The sequence below is a fragment of the Manacus vitellinus genome, unplaced genomic scaffold (assembly GCF_001715985.3).
Source record: "Manacus vitellinus isolate BGI_N305 unplaced genomic scaffold, ASM171598v3 scaffold_30_pilon, whole genome shotgun sequence".
NCBI lineage: Eukaryota > Metazoa > Chordata > Aves > Passeriformes > Pipridae > Manacus > Manacus vitellinus.
In genome coordinates this window covers 8,831,272-8,851,161 of record NW_021940291.1, presented here as the reverse complement: position 1 = coordinate 8,851,161, position 19,890 = coordinate 8,831,272, and the positions used below count along the sequence as shown (strand labels likewise).

The 19,890-nt window shown below is 40.6% G+C and overlaps 1 protein-coding gene across 1 annotated transcript in view; it reads left to right on the top strand.

The window, feature by feature from the left end:
- Positions 1-2,706: 2,706 nt before the first annotated feature.
- The window catches only part of SPON1 (spondin 1), a 188,882-nt gene continuing 171,698 nt past the window's right edge, over positions 2,707-19,890 (top strand). The window contains exons 1-2 of the mRNA XM_018076121.2: positions 2,707-2,929; positions 9,614-9,720. Of these exons, the coding sequence (XP_017931610.1) occupies positions 2,707-2,929; positions 9,614-9,720 (330 nt within the window). The remainder of the gene's footprint in view (positions 2,930-9,613; positions 9,721-19,890) is intronic.

The window sequence follows — 19,890 nt, the reverse complement described above, 5'->3', positions numbered from 1 at the left end:
AACCATCTCTACGACAAATTACTCATTTCACGGCTGTAGGCAGTGCAAGTTAATTTATCTGTATCAGTTGCTAAGTTGAAGCATTCACTTTTAACAAGACACTTCATTACACCTTTCAAGGAAACTTTACTGCACTTCAGCTTTTGAACAAAAAAGAAACTATAAGTAACGGGCCAGACCAATAAGGAAATGAAAAAGTAAGATTTATAGAATCTATTGAAAGTTTAGAATCAATAGATGCTGATGAATTAGTTACACATAAACACCTAAAAGTCTGAAAAGGACTTGAAATGATCTCCTTTGAGGAGTGTGGAGTTAGAACACAAAACTCTGGCTCAAAACAAAGCTGGATTGAGCAGAAGCCCGTGTGGTTCCTGGTGTGAATGCTTTAGTCAGGTAATTGCTTTTCAATCAATCTCAGCAAAAGAAATGAGAAGTCAAGTGTGGAGAATGGATCAAATTCCCAGGCATCTTGTACCAGTATGGCTACAGTTGTCTTATCCATTTCAGAGTTTGCTCCTCTTCACTGATAAATTTGGCTGAAGAACCTGGATTAAGCAAAGTTTGTTCTTATAAAATGAATGACATGATCATGGTCAAATGAGACCCAAGAGTCTATGACATTACTGAATTGTAGTCACTTCATTACCCAATGAACGTGGGTCTTTGGAATCATACAACAAAATATTCTGCATAGCTATGCCAGCTCAAAGCTTCAGTAGCAAAAGCAGACTGAATATTGTTGCCTTAAAGATGATGAGTTGATTTGCCCTCATACTGGCAGGGGAACAGTGAAGGAAGCAGGCTGAGTGGAGGCAGATGACCTGGCACATTACACTGTAGTCGGGATTGCTCATTCTCCCTCATTCAGTAGGATGAGAGGAACAGAAAAAGCAACTTGTGCTGGAAAGGCTGCTTATCCTCCCGTAGTCAAACTCTTTTCTCGTCAATGGAAGTCTCTGCAGTCAGCCTGGTTCTCCAAGTGCTCTGATAGAAGCAATATAAATGGTACCCCAGCCACTGCTGCAGGTGCCCAAGCAGGCACGTGCTTAAGAATTGGATGTTACAACTCAGTGGTTTTGAGAGCTTGGCTGCCACCTCTTCACAGGCATGTGTAGAGACATTGTCAGCTGCTCCCTGTTTGCAATAAAAGGTAAAATCTCATCCAAATGCTAGCACTATCTTTGCTGAATGTTTATTTTGAGGCTGTTTTCTTTATAAACAAGTAGCATAGAGACCAAAATATAAATAATCTTACAGTAGCAAAGCTCTTGGCAAGTAGCCTTTTAGGAAGTAAGTTCCACATTCTCATGGACACCTTGGAGAAACACCTTTATTTGTCACACAACATGAGGTTGTTGCCAATCAACTTCCAAAGGGAAGTTTGGAAATCAAAAATTTGCAAATCTGATGCTAGCAAATGCCTTAGTAGGTTCTAGCAGGATTTCAAGCTGCTTGCTCTTTCTCATACTTTCTTGGAAGTTGTGCTTAAATGTGGTTGTATTCACGAGTCTGCTACAGTCCACTCCTGGAGAAAGTGGTTAGAAAGGGGTTTGTGCCCTCTTGTACATCTGGCATCCTGAAAGTATTCAAGTCCTGCTTGAAGACCTTTCTGACTTTTTCCTCCACTTACAAAGCAGTGGAGGGAAGGAGAGAGAGAAGATCAGCAGATCAGAAGATCAGCTAACCGCAGGGGTCTAGGTTCACTTTTTCTTTTTACCACTGCTGTAATCTTCTTTTGTGGATTTAGATAAGCCTTTCAGTGTCATTGCGCCTCAGTGTGCCCTGTGTAAAAGCAAAATAATGAGCCCTGCTCTCTCCTCGCTTTCTGCTGTTTGCATCTGCTTGGGTTTTTCCGGGTGTTGGAGCAGACCTCCCACATTCACTGAGGTGAACTGTGTTCACAGCTGTTGTGAGTGCGCTCACATAGGCTGCATCTCGGGTGTGCACAGCTGCAGGCTGATGTAGAAATGAATCTCATGTTTCTGGCACATCCGCTTCCCCATCTTTCCTCCGTGGTACCCGAGAAGCTGCAGCCTATGCTCCTCGCTTGCCAGGCGTGCAGCGAGCAAGCGGCTGTCTCGGTCCATCTGCGCTCATTTAGTTGGTAATGTTTATCATGTCTGCTGGTTTGGAGAAAGATGGGGGTGTGGAGGGGTGTCGGGAAATTCTTTAAGCCTTGTTATCCCTACAGTAACTATAGACTTTGGCAGGAATGCGGGTGATTGATTTCAGGTCTGTGGGCTCAGCCCGAGCGGCAGCAGCTCCGCGCTGGGTGTCTGGGAGACAGCAGCGTCCCCTGCTCCGCTCTTCCACCAAACCCTGTGAATTCCCTCGGCTAAGTAAACACCACCGAGCTGCTAATCACACGCTCTGAAACAAAACAGCACTTCACTTCGGGATCTGGGCAAGATCAGACTTCCCTCCCCTCCTTTCCCCTCCCCTCCCTCTCTGCCCCCTCCCTGCTTTTCCCCTCCCTCTCCCCGGCAGCCGCCGAGCCGGTCCCTCCGATCCGACCTGGCAGGCTCACGCTGGGGGCCGCTGCCGGCTGGGGCTGCCCGAGACCGCGCTGCCCTGCCTGCCTTGTCCTGCCCTGCCCTGCCTTGTTCCTGCCCTGTCCTGTCTGTCCTGCCGCCTCCCGGCCCGGCGCCCACCCTGCCCCGCTCCCGGGCACCGCCGCCCCGGCGATAAAAAGTTGCTCCGAGGATGGGAGCGCATCTGCAGCCGCTGGCCCTGCGGCTCCTGGCGCTGACTTTCCCCTTGGTGGCGAAGGGTTTTTCCGACGAAACCTTGGAGAAAGCCGCGAAATCCGAGGGATATTGCAGTCGGATCCTGCGAGCCCAAGGCACCAGGAGGGAAGGGTACAATGAATTCAGCCTCAGGGTGGAGGGCGATCCAGAATTTTACAAGCCTGGAAACAGTTACCGGGGTAAGTTGGACATCCTCTACATCCCATGCTAGCGACGATGGCCAGGATGAGTGGCTCTGAGACTGTAACGTGTCTCTGCCTGTCATCTCTGGATCCCTCTTGGCGTGTGTGTGTGACTGTGTGGGTTAAGACAGGGTAATATACTCCTACGCATTACTTTATTGGGGATGCTTTCATGACAAGTGAGAGGGAGTTGGATTTCAGTGTATCACTTTACTCCCAAACATTCCTCATTAAGAGGAATTTCCTTCCCTTTATGAACCCTCTCTACCGGCTCAGCGCTAGCACAAGATCACAAGTTGCCGTGATAGAAACGGCACTCTTCCCCCGTTTACCTACTTCTGTGGGATTTCTTCCCATCCCTTCAAACGTAACACAGTGTACAGGAGAAGCTTTAGCATTGGGAAGGAAGAAGAAGAAACTCGGAGCTAATTGCTCTTGCCCTGAAATATGAATGTTAATATAATGAGTTAGCATATGGGCAAACAGTGATGCAGCATGCTGCCAACTTCCCACATTTTCCACTTGCGTTTATCCCACCCCCTTTTTCTTCTGGGTAAATGAACAGATGGTTCAAACAGGAAAGAACCAGAGACAGTGCTAATGACCACTGTAAATAAGAGATGGAGGCATTCGTTTTTCCTTGAGCATGTCACATACAATCCTTGAAATGAAGTCCAAAGCACATTTCAGTGTATTTTTCTAATTAATAGGCAAAGGCAGGTTTTAGTCACTTTTCTCCCTCACTATATAATGCTTTGGAAATAAACCTTCTTGGAATGTACTGTTAACCTTGTATTTTAAAAGCACTTTAAAAAGAATTGGGACATTTTAAAGTTCCGTAACTAATGCACTTTGTAGGCATGACTTTGGAAAAAAAATTTTGGGAGATTATTCTAAGTGTTTCTTCTGACCTTTCTTAGGTTCAGGATAAACAGCAGTGTTTTCTAATTGCACAAACATGGAAATCTTAGTATAGATAAGGAGAAAAAAGTGTGCACGTAACATAATCATTGTGTTTTCTCAGAGGTTGAAAAATACATCTGCAGCAGTGATTTACCTGTTTCGAACACCAGTCTGTAACTATGCATGATTTTACTTGATTTTTTTCTCAAAAAATGTTTTATTTTAATGTGGTGTGAGGAAATGCACATGTCCCACAAGTTGGTTAGCTGTTCCAGACATTAGGATTAGTACCTTGAGTCTGAAAGATTTCATGTTGCATGTCAGTTTGATACATCTACTAAGCAGGATAAAGATGTGTCAAGTTCTTTGATAGTGACAAATGTGAATGTTCTTTAAAAGTTTTGGAATCCACTCCTGTAAAAGCATTACTGGGTATTTTCAGTCATCTACAAAGAAGTTTCTTTTGCATGGAGATGTAGGAAGAAAGAAATTCCCAGATGAATTAGCAGAACTAATTTTTGGGAGATATTAGGTCTTGACATTAGGAACTCAATTAATAAAACCACATTAGGATATTATAGCTTCTTGGAAGTGAGAAAATTACAGCTAATAGAAAAAAGTTAAAATGTAGAACGAAATATGTGCCTACATTTCTGATACTTTAGGCTGAAGTATTCAGGTGGTACATTAGCCTGCGAAGATTGTGATTTAAGGACACTTCCTGAATGGTTGGAAGAACATAAGTAAATGTTACTGAAACATATACATTATCTATGGCAGTAGTTAAAACTAACAGCATGTAGAAAGTTTTAAGAGCTCATTTTCAAAGGAATTTCTGCAGTACAACTGGAATTTTATTACTGTTTTATACAAAGGGTAGAAAATCCAACTAATGATTCAAACAATTAGTTATTATGTCAGGTCTGCATTTTTTTTTTCAGCTGCAAATTACTATATATGCAGCATGGCAAAGGACTTGCACAACCTCCTTTGCCTTGGAGCCAAATATGCCTTATTTCCATGGCCCCTGCTTGATTTAATGCAATCTTGATCCTTGGCACATTCCCTAGTGGGCTCTTGGAGTAAACTAGTATTTTCAAGGTGGATAACATAGGAATTAGCTGTACATGCAAATGCTGTACTCCCCAAAGTGTGACAGTAGAGGGTCATCCATTTATCTTCATGATGGTCTCACTCATGGCTTGATGTGACACTTGTGTAAGACCCTCCAGCTGCAGTGGCTGGAGGAAATATCTCAGCACTCTTGCAGTGTGGGAATCAGACCAGAATTCACAGCTGCCATTTGTCTTTGGGGAAGTTTTTAGGGCTCTTCTGCAGCTATTCACCTTTAGATCAATCAGAACCTATTTGCCCCGAGGGGAAATCCTGGGTGTATCTGTGTGTATGGATCTGTGAAGCCTTGGTTTTCCACCTCTGGAGCTGTGACAGAGAACAGTGGCCCTGAGTACTGAATAACCCCTCTGAGTGGGTATGCACCTCCCCTGGTCTGCAGACACTGGCAGCAGTAAATAAGGGCACATTCTCCTGTCTCAGATGATTAAAAGTGAGGTAGCAGCAGGACTGAGGAGCCACCCTCCTTTCCTCCCTCATGTCTAACAAAGCAACAGTGGCTATGGTCTTCGTGGTGTCTCACAGGGGAAGTGGCACAACTGATTTCTGACACCTTATTTGGGACTTCTGATGCTGTAGCCTGCAAGTGGCCTTATCTGCCTGGTCGTTCAGGCTGTGAGGTTGTTGTCTCTCCCCTTGAGAAGGCAGCCAAATGCATTTTGGTGGGCAGGTCTTCCTGTAGTCCCAGGTTTATGGGCACACTATCCTGGGGTCGAGGTCCTCTCCTACCTGCTGGTTAACTTTGACCTTGATGTAGATGCTCGTGCTTCCACTAAATGTTAAAGTTCCCATTGCACTCAAAGGCACAAGCAAGCCTTAAGTTTAGGTAGTGTTACAGGGTAATGATCCTTGAAAATACTCACTCCTAGCTTTATTGATTGTTGAGTTGGATTAATGATTGCATGAGGTTTCCATGAAAAGGTGAGGCAAGTTTAATCCCATTAAAATATAAAGACAGTATGTCCATTTCATGTGCTAACATGCAGTGGACATACTTTCCACTATAGTATCATGAAGTTTTGAAGAAAAGAGGGAGATTTGACCAGTTATAATCTGTAGACATACCTTCTGTGTGGATGCTGTTTCTCTTTTTAATGGAATTTCCACTTGTAGGTCAGTTCACTTTCTCTGTCTTTGAGGAAAGGCTCTTTTAATGTGCTCTTTTGAAACTTCATTGCATTGGTTTGGGGGCTTCTCTTCTAAGGAATGTTGAGACGTTTTCTTTCCATTTCTTTCTGCCACTCAACAAGCAAATGCTTCTCTATGCTTTACAAATGAGCACTCATACTGTAACTCTTTTAGCCATTCTCATCTTTCACAAAATATGGATAAAAGTAGATATTGAAAGTGTATTTGTTGGTACTTGTGCAATGTACAGCACAGGATGTGGAGTAGTGTAGGATGTGGGAAGTCAGATTTCCTGCCTGAAACCAAAGGAGCAATTGCTTTGATCACCCCACCTTTAGCTTGGGACACTGGGGAAAGAGGAGCATGTCAAGGTATGTGCCAAAGGGCAACTTGTAAGGTAATTAGATATTTGCTGGAGGGGATGGAAGCAGACAAAAGTAACTGCTGATATGTAATCTTCCCTTTAAAGTAAAATCCTTAACTTTGAGATTGCACTGATCTTAACTGGTCTTTACAGGAAGTTCATATTGTTCAGTGAACATTAATTAGCGTGCACACAGTGTGAGCGATACTCAGCTGTTGTTTAAAACGGCGGAGTTTAGCCCAAGAAGGAGAACTCTCAGCTCTTTTGCAACAAAGAGCCGCTCTCTTGTGAAAACCAGATGTGGTCTGACAGCTTCCCACAGCTGCCTGTGCAGTGCGAGCCTCTGCTGTGCTGAGACACTGAGGCCAGAGCCAGTGACTACAGAACCATCCCCAGAACAAGGCTCTGCATTAGGAGTGCTTGGAATAAACCCCTGTGCTGTGATGTTCTCAGCACACTGCTAGTTCAGACAATTCACAGAAACCTTTTCAGCTCAGGTGCTAACCTGTGTTCTGGCCTAACTCAGGGGTGACCAAAGCACACATCCCTCTTGGTATCCTTGACCTGAGGTTGCACAGGCACTAAAATCCCATGAGTCCACTCTGCTCCTGCAGGTCTTTACCCTCCTGGCTCCTCACTTGTATCTGTGTGTCCCCAGCGCTGGCAGAAGCGCTCCCAGGCCTGCAGAGCAGCCGCTCGGGGACTGGACCCAGCTGAACTCTCCACTTGGGGTTGGCTTGTTTTACTGCTCAGCTGGATGTGTTCCCTAGCCCAGCTGAGAGCACAGCTGCCTGGATGTGGCTGCTGTGTGAGCAGTGCAGGCTGGGGAGGGTGGGATCACTCATGTTGGAGGAAGCATGGATTTATTCTGCGTTTAAATGACTACAACCACAGCATGAGTATTGCTAACCCCAGGCATCCAAAAACTGTGAGTCAGGCTTTGGAATTACCTTCCTTTTTTCTTTTTTTTATTTCTCTTTTGATGCTTCTGTTGGATTTCAGATGTCCTCTGTTTTATAGATACATGTTTGTTTAGAATATTTAGAATTTTGAAAACTGTTTGGTTTGATCTGTGAATTTGTGAGGAAAATGATGAAAACAGTTGAGTCAGTTCGCAGCTGGATTCTCCGTTTGCTTGCATACGTATTTAAGTATTTCTGGTGTCACTTTTTACTCATAGTGATTCAGACTTTTGAATTGCAAATGGTATGGGAAAATTTGTTGCACGTACAAGACTTTTGTGGCAGTTAATTTCTAAGAATTAGTGCTCAAGCAAGAGTAATATATTTGCCCTTGTTGGGTTTAGCAGTGTGCTGTTCTCAGTTACTGCAACTGAGAGGCTGGCTGACTGTGGGTTTTCATTTGGGTAGAGGTGCAGAAGTTTGCAAAATTAGACTAATCATACAAACTGAATTAATGAATTGGAGAAATATTTGGAAAAGTAAGCAGAAATTTTAATGGTGGAACGCTCCTACTCAGTTTCTGTATATAAAATATGAAATTTTCTTTCTCCCTCAAAATTATAATGTTTAACCTCATAATAAAATTCCATGGAATGAAAACTGTGTTGAAAATCCTGAGAGCTGAGGGATTATGTCAATCACTACTCTGAATTTGTATTGGTGTTTTCAGGTCTACAGGTCTAAGCATGGCACTCTCAAAAGGTTAAAAATTGAACTGAGTCTCTCCAATCCTTTTTTTCTCCACATGTAGCCAGAAAAGTTGTGTATTTGTACAGCACATCATGATTTTTAGACCCAAATACAGCTGCATAATGCTAGAAATTTTCAAATAGCCTATTTTATATTTTTCCACTACTGAATTTCTAGATCAAAGCTCTCTCGCTGTGTTCCAAATGAACTCTGGGCGTATTTTGAAATACATATATTGTGAGGGCTACCTATCATTTTTAGCAAGGTGATTCATCCCCTCATGGTCTATCTGTGTGAGAGGGAGTCTATTCTGGATAACCTTCAGTGAAGCAGCACTGGTAGTTGTGGTTTGCTCATGAAAACTGTGTGTGGTCTTCAGTTTTAATTGTGCCAGTCAGAGTTGGAGAGTGTGACAATAATGTACCACAAGCAAAGCTGTCTTCAATACGCTTCAAGTAAAAGCTACTTAAAAGTATTCATAGTTCAATTTTCTGTCTCTTTTCCTTTCATGCAAAAAGAATTTTCCCCTAGAATTTACCCCTGCTTCAGAAGAGGATTCTCATAAGTTGCTGAAAAGGGTTTGGCAATTTCAGAAGTCCTGTCTCAAAGCTCTGCCTCATTGTGTCTTTCTGAAAAGTGTTCAAAAGAGCCTCAGCTGATGTAGCTCAAGTGTTGCTGGGTGCTGCTTGGGTGCTGATGATGGCAAACAGAAAAACTGTACAAAGGTATCTTGCACTAGCAGAAAATGAGGGATTTAATTGTGATGCTGAGCATGATAAAATCAGATTAGTCAGCATGATGTTATCGGTTCTCTCCTGGTGGATCTAATGCTGCCTTCCTGGTCAGGACAAGTGAGTGAAGAGTGTGTTTGCTGATGTGTGGGATGGTTTAGGAATCAGAGCTGGCAGCACAATATTTAGAGGTCAGCTTTAGCCATGAGTTTAACTTTGTATCCTGTTTTACCCTGAGGATAAAGCAAAAGGAGAGTTAAGATTCCCCATTTCCACCAGCTGGAGTGCTGTGCTGAGTGTAACTGAGCTGAAGTGGGCAATGTGGTCATCTCCCATTACAGTTAGAGAGACTTTCTGGGTACTAAAATCCCTGGATCCTTGTCTGTGCTCAGAGCAGGGCAAAAGCTGAATGCAAATATTTAGGAAATGCTCCCTCACATTTAAAACAACAACAAAAAAAACCCCTAACATGTCTCCCCACCCCCAAACCAACAATGAAATAACCCTCTTTAGATCTGAGCAGATTATAAATCTACTTTAAAAAACAAAAGGGCTGGGGTTATTTCACATCATGCCAGTGTTGTTCAGTTTACGTGGAAACTTGGACTGAACATTTTGTGTTCTGGTTGGCTTGGCTCCGTGTTGTTAGCGAGCTAGCTTTGATTAATACCAGCTTAAAACACACACCTTTCAAGCTGTGAAATGATGTGCAAGTGTCTGATTTCACAATTAATATTATGTTTTCGTTATTTCTCTGTTCATTGTATCTCAGTGACACTTTCTGCTGCCACCCCTGCTTACTTTCGAGGGTTCACACTGATCGCCCTCAAGGAAGGAAAAGAAGGTGACAAAGAGGAAGACCATGCAGGAACTTTCCAGGTGAGAGAACTTTCCCTGACCTACACCTCTTGGAGTCTTCCTTACCGTGTGCTTGGCTCAAAGGGAGGTTTTATACGCACAGCAGAATGCAGACTATGCTAAAGTAAGCAAAAATATTTGTGGATGTTGACATGAGAACAACATAGCATGTTTTATATTCCATGCAACCTGTTCAAGGGATCAGAGCTCTCGTACCTTGACTTCAGCTTGCTTTTCCACGTTCTTGCAGTTAAAAATGAGCATCAGTTGTTTGAACTGGAGCTTAGGACACCTGAAATTGTTATGCCAAGTGAATATGAGAGTTGTTCTATTCACATTTTGCTTTTTGTGTTTCTTTGCCTTGATATTTTTTTCCATTGAGGTCTAGACTATGACTCTGAGAAGTGTTTGCTGCAGCTGTAATGACTGTTTTTATCAGTTATAAATTAGATTGTGCTGTTTTATTTGTGCTTGGTAGTACTTTACTTAATGAACACATTCAGTAGGATGAAATGTTTATCATTATTAAAAGGATTAAAATCCAGAGTGAGGATTCACAAAATGGTATTTTCAGCTACTTCATGAAGGGAATTCTGGAAACTGAGAATATACATCATATTTATGAAAGAAGGTAGAAATTATGGAGATAGGTTTGATTCTCAGATGAGATATCATTTGCTATTTGACTTTCCAAGCTTAGAAATATTGTTGAATGATATTGATTATAATTTACAGGATATGTATTGATATTGATATTAATTTTAATAATGATTTCTAGATAGACTTCACTTGCTTCAGAGAAGCATTTCTAGATTTTCAAGGGAAATACTCAAAAGTTGTAATTTAGGTGACCTACAAGGAGACAGAAATAACTTAGCATGTTTTCCTGAAGCTTCTTCTGTATTTTATATATTTATATAAATATGGTGCACAAACTCAATAACTAATAGCCCTGTTTTCCTATTGAGTTTACTTAGAGGCCTCTGTCCAGTTTTCACACATTTCATAAGAAAATCTAGAATAAATGAGAACTTATTTGGTGTTGGAATAATTCCATCTTCCTCAAAATGAAATAATTTCCTAATAATATTTGGGAGAAATCTACTTAATATGAACTTCTTAATAAAGTTGGGGGTTTTTTAAGAACAAGAGAGCATTGAAGGATCAGCTACTGTTTAGAAATAGAAATGGTGGTGCTTCATCTATTTTAAAAGAAACTTGTCACCATTAATTTTCTCATTTCAGTTGTTAATGTCTCTATGGCTAATGGGGAAAAAAATTGGCCCGAATTTTGCCTTTATGTCGAATTTGCAGTGAGACACTCACTAAGCTTTGCTGAAGTACAGAGGAATTTTGAAGTTATCAGAGTGGGAAGCAAATGGAAATTCTACATAGATCGGAAAAAAAAAAAAAGCCCAATGGATCTCAGTTGAGGGAAGGTTGTTTAATTAGCTTTATTGTATGGATTGCAATCTGAACTTGGTGTTCTAATTTTGCAGATGGGAGTTTCAAAATTTATGCATAACTAAATTTGTATATCTGTGGCACAAATAGTCCTTGCTGTGCTCATCCCACATTAGCACAATTAACTGAAGTTTATTCAGGTGGTGTCTGCTTGTTCTGCCTTTGTGGATACAAAGACAAGATTCTTATTTAAATATCCAAAGAATGCTTGAAGTCATAAATACTTATGTCCTTTGTATCATGGCTAGGTGCTAGTAATTAGAAGAAAAAGATATTTATTTCAAGGGTTTGCGCTGTATTTCTGTTATAAAGTGAAAATCCTAAGGATGGCTAGGCAGCTGTGCAGAGTAAGGACAAAACTGTGTGTACAGTAACTTGCATGCCACTTGCAGTTATGTTTTTCCTGGGCTCAGATGGAGCATATGTTACTCAAGGAGTTACCTAAGTGGAACAGAATGCGGTGAAAACTCCTCAATAGTGACAAGAGGCTAAATGCTGCTTCTGGACTACAGATATAAGCCTCTGCCTCCATGAGGAGAAATATATGCTGTTAAAATTGATGCCTAAAGAAAATTCAGGGAGAAAAAAAAACCTCCGAGGCAATTTAGTTTTGGAGGTGAGATAAGGAAAGGGTTTTAATTTGTGCCTAGGCATAAGGTTACAAGACGTGTGCATACCCCTGTGTACAGATGGTACAATTTATAATACTGCTTGTCCAATCCCAGGTTTTGTCCACCCACTGACTCTTGCCCTAGGCCACCCTTGACCCATCCCTGGGGAATTGAGTTGAGGGTCTTTTTGGGACCCTTTCTTCATCAATCATCCTCTTCTTCAGAGCACAAAGGGTACATGGTCACTCAGAGTTTGACTGTACTCTGTGGTTTAGGCTAAGATACAAGTGTTCTCCAAACAAAATAGGCCTACCTTGACAAGAGACTAAACATTTCTGCTGGAATTCAGGGGGTAGAATTGATATGGGGAGCATGGAATGGGATAATAGGGTTGGGGAATGTGTGTAGCTACTATGCTAAGGGTAAGGGAATAAAGGCTGCTCCTTCTAAATCTATTTGTGCTATATAACTACTTATAAAGCCTATAAAAATTAGAAAAATCAAAAAACTAGATGGACCTTAAGGCATCAAATAATAGCCAAAACTAAGCGCTTTACGAAGCAAGTGCTTCATTCACGTTAGAAAATTTTGCAGCATAACCAAGATAGAAAGAAATGAAAGCTGACCAAATAAGACATATGCTTTCCTTCCATGACTTACTTAGAGACTGTAAAACACCTGATTTCTCAAGCCTGTGAGTGCCACTTCCAAGTTATGAAGTATGATTTAAGAAGTCTTTCGTGGAGAGAACCTGAATCCACAGTATGTCCTGAGGGCAAGATCCCACCGGAGCTGCGGCTTCTGTTTTGCACGGCTATTGAGTGTTAAACTGGTCGGGGGTCTAGCACCTCAAAGTACTGCAGAGGAGCATGTGCTGGAGCAGCAAGGTGTTAAATGAAGACTAACACCTGAGGTTTTGGCACAGACACGGTAGGCTTAGGCTGGGAAAGCATTGTTTACCGGGGTCACAGTCGAGCTGCAGCAGGTTGTGCTGCAGCCCATTGCGAAGGCTGGACCTGCAGGGGCTCTGCTCTGCCTTTTACAACCTCCTCGTGGCTCATTTGCTCTTGGATGACTCTGCAAGTCAGCAGGTATGGTTAATCTTCATTAATCATCAAGCTGCAGGGTCTTGGTCCTATAAATACCACAGTTGTTAAAATTCTGGGTGGGACAGGTTTCTGTATCGTTTTTGGTTAACTCAATACTTGCCATCAAGTAGAGGCATTTAGAGAAGTGTGGCTTGGACTCCACCATTCTAAATTTATTTTCCTCTGAGACAACTGAGGCTTTAAAATCTGATTTTACTCATATTTGTTTATTTAATGCAGCCAAACTTCTTTTTCCGTGTCCTTGTAGTACACACAGGGCACAATTCAGCTTTAAAATAAATCACACTGTCTCTCACAAACACTCAAACATACGTTAAATAGCTAAATTAAATATGGCTGGGGAATTCAAGATGCCAAATTCAGTCACAGAAGTTTGGGGATGTAATGAAACAGCTCTTACTCGTGCCAGTGGTAATTGTACAACTCAGGGGTGCTGTGAGGCACTCTGAAAGCTTTGGGTATTGTGTCCCATTGGCCTCTTTACACAAGCCATTCCCAACTGTTGTCATGCAGACCGCTGATCCTTCTCTTTCCTAATGTTTAGCAACAGTCTGCAAATTGTTTCAAAGGGGAATTATACTCAAGGGCAACAATCAGGCACTGATTGACTATACAACACTATCTATACAAGGCCTTTTAATCAACATCTCTATGCAGTGTAATAGATTCAGTCTGATAAATAATGTAGAATAATAGAGATTTAGTGCTGAACCTCATCTCATCTATCTTCCTTGTTCTCTGAGGAAGGATAAATATTCCAGGAAAATTCTTAGTGGATGTTTTGTGAATCTCTTCTGAAGTGTTCAACAACAACAACAAATTCATCTCTTCAAGTGGCCTGTTTAAACCCTTCAATAAATTATATTTTATAGAAAATTTAAGGACAGCGTTGTAGAGCCCTTACTAGCATCTAAACTGAGTCTTCACTAACAGTGGTTAAATTGCTCTCTTATGAGATTGTCTTCCTAAACTTAGAACTTCCTTGATATCTTATGAAGCAGTTATTCTGAAGTTTCCTTTAGTCTCCCTAAAATTCCACACACTCTTTATCTTTTCCTTGTTAATATTTCTACATTTTTGTCATAGGGCATCTTCTTTCAGTTGTGCTGTTTCTGCAGTTAAGCTGAGATTTCAGTCTTATGTTCCTCAGAATTGTACACAGTAGTCAGTCTGGACCCTCAACATAACATCATATGGAATTTGGATACAGTAATCCTTTGGACTGCCATTGTCTTTATGCAGAATCCTGTAAGTGTATGCAACTTGCCTTTATTGCAGGAGCATCTGAGTATTGTGCAGGAGGTGCCTGATAAAAGTCCTAAACCCTTTCCTGTAGGTATTGCTGCCTTTGTCCCGATTCCTTATTTTCCGTCTTTATGTTTTATTCCTATTAAGGGTAGAGTTTCATTCAATTTATCAAGGGAGTTCTGAACTACAATTCTGTCCTTCAAAATGCTGTTAATTCTCCCAAAAATCGGTGCTTTGTGAACATGTTTGATGATTAAACACTCAATATGACATATTTTGTGAAAACGTGACCTACTTTTCTCGTGTACAGCAGTAAACTGAGTCACGAAGACTCAAAATTAGACATCTTTTTGTCTTGCCTTGGCATAATCACTTGTTAGATCCTTATGCCATGTCAACTATGTTTGTGACAGTTTAGTGTTAAATGCCTTCGTCATAGTATTGTTCCTGGAGGTGTCCTTTTGACTTTTTTTAGCTCTAGAATGAATCAAATTCTTAGTTTAGGTGACTGAATTTAACGACCCACTGGGGCAAAACCAGTGTAAGAACCTAAGCAGGTGCAGCAGTTGAAAGGGTGAAGGTTTCATTAGAAGTGTGGCTTTTATAAAAGCTAGAGATGTGTGCTAAAGAAGAAAATATTTGAGGAAAATTGGAGTAACAGTGAGCTAAGTAAGGCAAGTGGTCCTTTATCAGAACTCCTCAAGGTTTACCCTGAAACAATAGCCCAAACATTGCTTTTGTTTTTGAACACGTGCTGACTATGACCAGTTCATTTGATATTGTTTAGTTGACTGATGTGCTTAGCAAGGCATTGAGATTAAAAGGCATTTTTCCAACCTCTTATGAAAGCAGTTCCTCAAACTCTGTGTTTCAGCATTTTATAGGAATCTTACATCTTCTTAAGCAGTTGATACAGTGCATTTTGAAAGATGCAGTCTCAAAGGGCTTTTAACCATGTCAAATGATTTATTTCTTGTATTTATAAGCAAAGTTTTTTTATATTTTTTAAAAGAATTAATGACTGCAATTATTTATTAAGCTTTTTATATTAAAAATTAAGATATACCTATGAAATTTTGAAGTTGCATTTGGCCTGTATGTTTGTTTTTTTAACCTTGTATCCCAATATAAACTCATCAGGTTACTTAGTAAATAGCTTATTCTGAGGTGCATCAAGTGAGATGTAGTTTTGTTTAACAAGTGTTCAGAACTAACAAGTATTTTGCTCCTGTTTGCATTCTCTGCGTTCCCTTTCCCAGCATCTCATCACTGAAACAGACTCTGTCATCTTACTGCATGAAAGCATATGGAAGTAATGATCCAAAGCTATAATTACAGGAGTATGTTAAATATGAAAGAATCAGAACACGCCAGGTATATAATTTGGAGACTGAGCAGGTGGACATGAACTCTGAGTCTATAAAATTTAAGTCTCCTGTTCTTTTGTATTTGAAAGAATAATCCTGGATATTCTTTCTATAAGAATCATTGCAAATATTATTCTAGGCATAAAAAAATTATATATTTTATAATAGTAAGTCAAGCTCTAGTTCACTTTTCCTGCAGAGTGGAATTTACTGACCTTGGTGAAAATTTTCACACATCCTTTTAGAACTCCAAGTTCTCTATCGTGATATTCAGGGATTAAATATGAGATTTAAAAACAAACAAACAAACAAAATCAAACAAAACCAAACAAAAAACAAACAAAAGAACCCCAAAATGTGTTTGCTGCTGCCAGTTCTAGCTTTGACTGGAAAATGTGAACCCTTTGTATGAGATTAAATAGAAATATCTCTGATAGACTGGAGAAATCTCAACCTGAGCCATTTATTGGCAAGGCTTCAGTTAAAAAATGGTCTCAGGGGATAGTTATGCCTTGCTTCAGACAGTAAAAGATAATTTAAGAGAGTGATGAGCGCCAGGAACTTGCAAAACAGAAAGAGCTCTGATAGTCATTATTTGCCACTGATGAGGCTGTAGAAAAAGCAAACTAGATTCCAGACAGGTAGGTTGTTTTTTTTTTTTTTTTCATTCTTCCTTTATAATTATTTTTCTGGTTTCAGCTTGTGTTGTGAATAAGGGGAAAAAAAATTACATTGTAACATTTTCCAGTTTTTTGCATGTACCAAACTTGGTTTGTTATACCCTGGGAACTCCCTCAATTGGTTGCATATATACCTGCTGTGTCTTTTAGAATTAATGATCCAAACCATGAGATTTCACTGCCAAAATCAGAAAATATACAAAAATTCTGAGTACTATTCTGTTATTATTTTATTACAGTGGAATTTTGAACTACTAGATAACACGTGTACAAAGAGGAAACAGATATTAAATTATAATTCCTTGCAATGTAACTTAGTTCACTACTGAACGAAAAAGGGTTTCAGTTCCTTAGCCTGGGCTCACCCTTCCATTATCAACTTGCTTATCTCAACTCTGCTGGTTTTCATGGAGCTTCCTGGTTTATCATGTATTAGGGAAGGAGCCAAGAGGCTTTCTGTGAAAAACCCCTGAGAAATGGGAGGCTCAGACTCTCCCACCGTGGATGCTGGGGGGGGGGGGTGCGAGTCAGCAGGTAGGAGGCAGGGGAAGACCAGATGTAAGGAAGACAGGCTGTGATTGCTCAGAGAAGGCTATGCAGTCTCCACCTCTTGGAGGTTTCGAAGATTTGCCTGGATACAATTGTTTGTACTTCTAGTAATGTATTTTGATCACTGAATTTATGACCAGATACCAGCACAGGTAGAGTCGCTAGCACAGACAGGGTCCAGTGCAGTTATACTCAGTCTATAGGGTGAGACATCTACAAATATTCCTGTGTGTGGGCATTTGAATCAAACTGAACGAGTTCATAACCACTGATTTCATACTGAAAAACTTGCCTATATGTACCTTTGTGCTAAAGATTCATACCCTTAGGGCTCAAAGCAGAGACCTCATTCCTCCAGCCCCTCTTTGATATAGGGAATACTCACACTGATGGAAGCCTAATTGTGTAACACTAAATCCCTCTCAGTTACCTTAATTTTAGGTATGCTGGAGTACCTTTTCTAAAGGTTTTCCTGCTGTGTTATTACCATCACTTTTAAAACTTCTTTTATTGTTTTTAATTTTAGTTATTTTGGCTTTAGTTTCTGTTCTGACATTTTTTTTTCTTTGCCCTTTCCCTGACTCTCTGCTTGGGTATGGAAAAGATCATCTAGCTTCTGGCCATATAATAATTAGTCCTGTTTTTTTTTTTGTTTAATCTAATCTTATTTATTATCTTTATTTTTTTACATTTGTTGGGGAAATGCTTTTTCTTGAGAATGACTTCAAATGATGATTACATCACAGTAAGAGCTTATGTTTTTTGGAAAGGGTTATGCCTAAACAAATATTTAATTTGTTGATGATTCAAGTTCTGTTTTCAGAAGACACAGCCAAAACACAAACCAAAGAAACCCTCTAAAAACCCTAAAACCAAAAACAGGAAATATGTTTCTTGAGATAGGTCAGCTAAAACTCCAGACACCTTTTCAGATCCAAGGCTTATCAGAGTCAGGTTATCTCAAGTGTAACTTCTGCCCTGCCTTGGAGACTGCCAATGCATGCAGAGCCAAACTACGTCACGGTAAAATATCAGAATTGCCTAATTAAATCTCCTGTTAAACAACATTATCTTTTACTTTATTCTGTTTCTTGGATTAAACTGCAAGACTTCCTGGTTCTAAGAAGCCTCCAAAGACACTCATTAGAGAATTTTGTCCTGGAATTTGGCACTGACACTTAACAAGCAAATCCTCAAGAGAGGAAATTCCACTGGAAACACTGTCCCTTTCTGCCTTGGAGACTCCAATCTGCTCAACAGACACATCAATGTTCAGAGTCCCATTCTGGGCCTTTTGAGGCTTAGGACCACTTGATGCTTTTACGAGGGTTCTCTTTTCATGTCTTGCTTCCAGTCTTGAAGCCAGTTTTGCATTTGCAATTGTTTCATTCAGAGCCAAAGTCTGGATCTTGGAACCCCAGATCCTGTTAACTCTGTTTTGTCAATCAGTAAAAGCTGCATGTTCTTCCCCAGGCAGTGTTTAACAGGACACATCTATCTCAGTGACTCTGAAGGGATTTATTTCAAATATCCCTTTTCTTCCAGCCCAGGTAATCTGCCTAACTCATTGTTATTCCACTCTCAGATAGTCTTTCTTCAGATGTTGACACCTAGACCGTGAAATTTTGGGAAAGATATTTAACCCCTCTGGCAACAGTCGGATGCTTTACAGTTACCTTATGGCAGCTGTCGTGGGTTATAACTCTATCTGTATATAGGCTCCAGGTTCATTTGAACATCTATTCAGCATCTCTTTCTTCATTCATAATGTCGTCATCAGACTTTCCCTCCAGGATTTCCCTTTATGTAACCTCTTATTTACCAGCCTTCATCTAAGGCACTCTTCAATGACTCTCTAGATTCTTTGTATCTCTGCTGAAAAAGATCAGCACTCTTATCTCGTTCACTCCTATCACTGTTCTTTAATGCTCCAGGAATTACCTCTGATGTGGTTATTTGCCATTCTGCAACATCAGGAAGCCTTCAGCGTGTCAGTTCCAATCAGTGGGACTTCAGAACAAGTGTTCCTTCTTTGCACTTCCACTTTACATCAGGTTAGAAAGTGGTTATCAGGTATTCCCTGCTGATCTGGACTTCAGCTATCACTGCCTGTAATCCCTTCTGTGATGACTATGGATCTGGACATCCATACTACCCCCATCATGACACAGGGCTTTAAAAGGAATGGCTTTTCTGGAAGATGTGTTTATTCCTACACATCTCTCCAAATGGGAACTGTCAGCTACCAGCCTACAATGACTAGGCTACAGACATATGGAATTATGTCTGTACTTGAGAGTCTTTTCTCATAATGTGTTCTTTTTTCCCCATGAAGTGATTTGGGGTGGTGGGGGAGGAGGTGAGAAGGGTGAGTGAAGGTGATGATAAAGGTTGAGGCTCAACTTGATAATTTCTCCTGATTATATGGACATTTTTACTATAAGGAAATCCTGTTGTCAGTCCTCCGAACTTTTAAATGCAGACAGATGCCAGCAGAAAGTCTCCCAATTAAATTTAAATGGTGGTCTTTCTTTTTTTTTTTCTCTCTCTTTTTCCCTCCACCTGTGTTAAGAGAGGTTCTGGTGGCTTAGAACAGCCTTTTTAAATTCAGGAGTTCACCTACCTGACCCGTTCATGAATGGCTGCTGTAGAAAAAAAATCCTTCCTCCAGACTTTATAGTCAAGTGAGGCAAATCAGGTCTCACTGCAACTGATTACTGAATTAATTGCTGCTAGACTAAATGCTCTGCTTGCTATGCTGTTGTCTTGAGAACTACTTTCTGGTTTCAGAAGGCAGTTTTGTGTTATCAAAGTGACAATATATTTATCTTCTGCTATTCTAGACTGCGTGTGTACCCTTCTCAGGCCTAGCTGTGGAGTACCCTGTCAGTCCTCCTCCCTCACAACTGTTCCCTTTCTAATGATGGTAGGGACCTCTCAGTGTTTGCCAAGGGATAGTGTTTCAACTTCCATTTCTGCTGAACAGTTGTAATTGATTATTCTCTTTACTGTGATGGCTCTTTCTCATGACCTAATAACCCAGGATCATTAGTCATCTGATCACAGTGTATTTGTTTTACTTCAGAATGATACAAGACCTGTTCAGGAAATGACCATATCTTTTGATTCTGTTGCATTCAACATGTTTGTCTTTCAGTGCTTC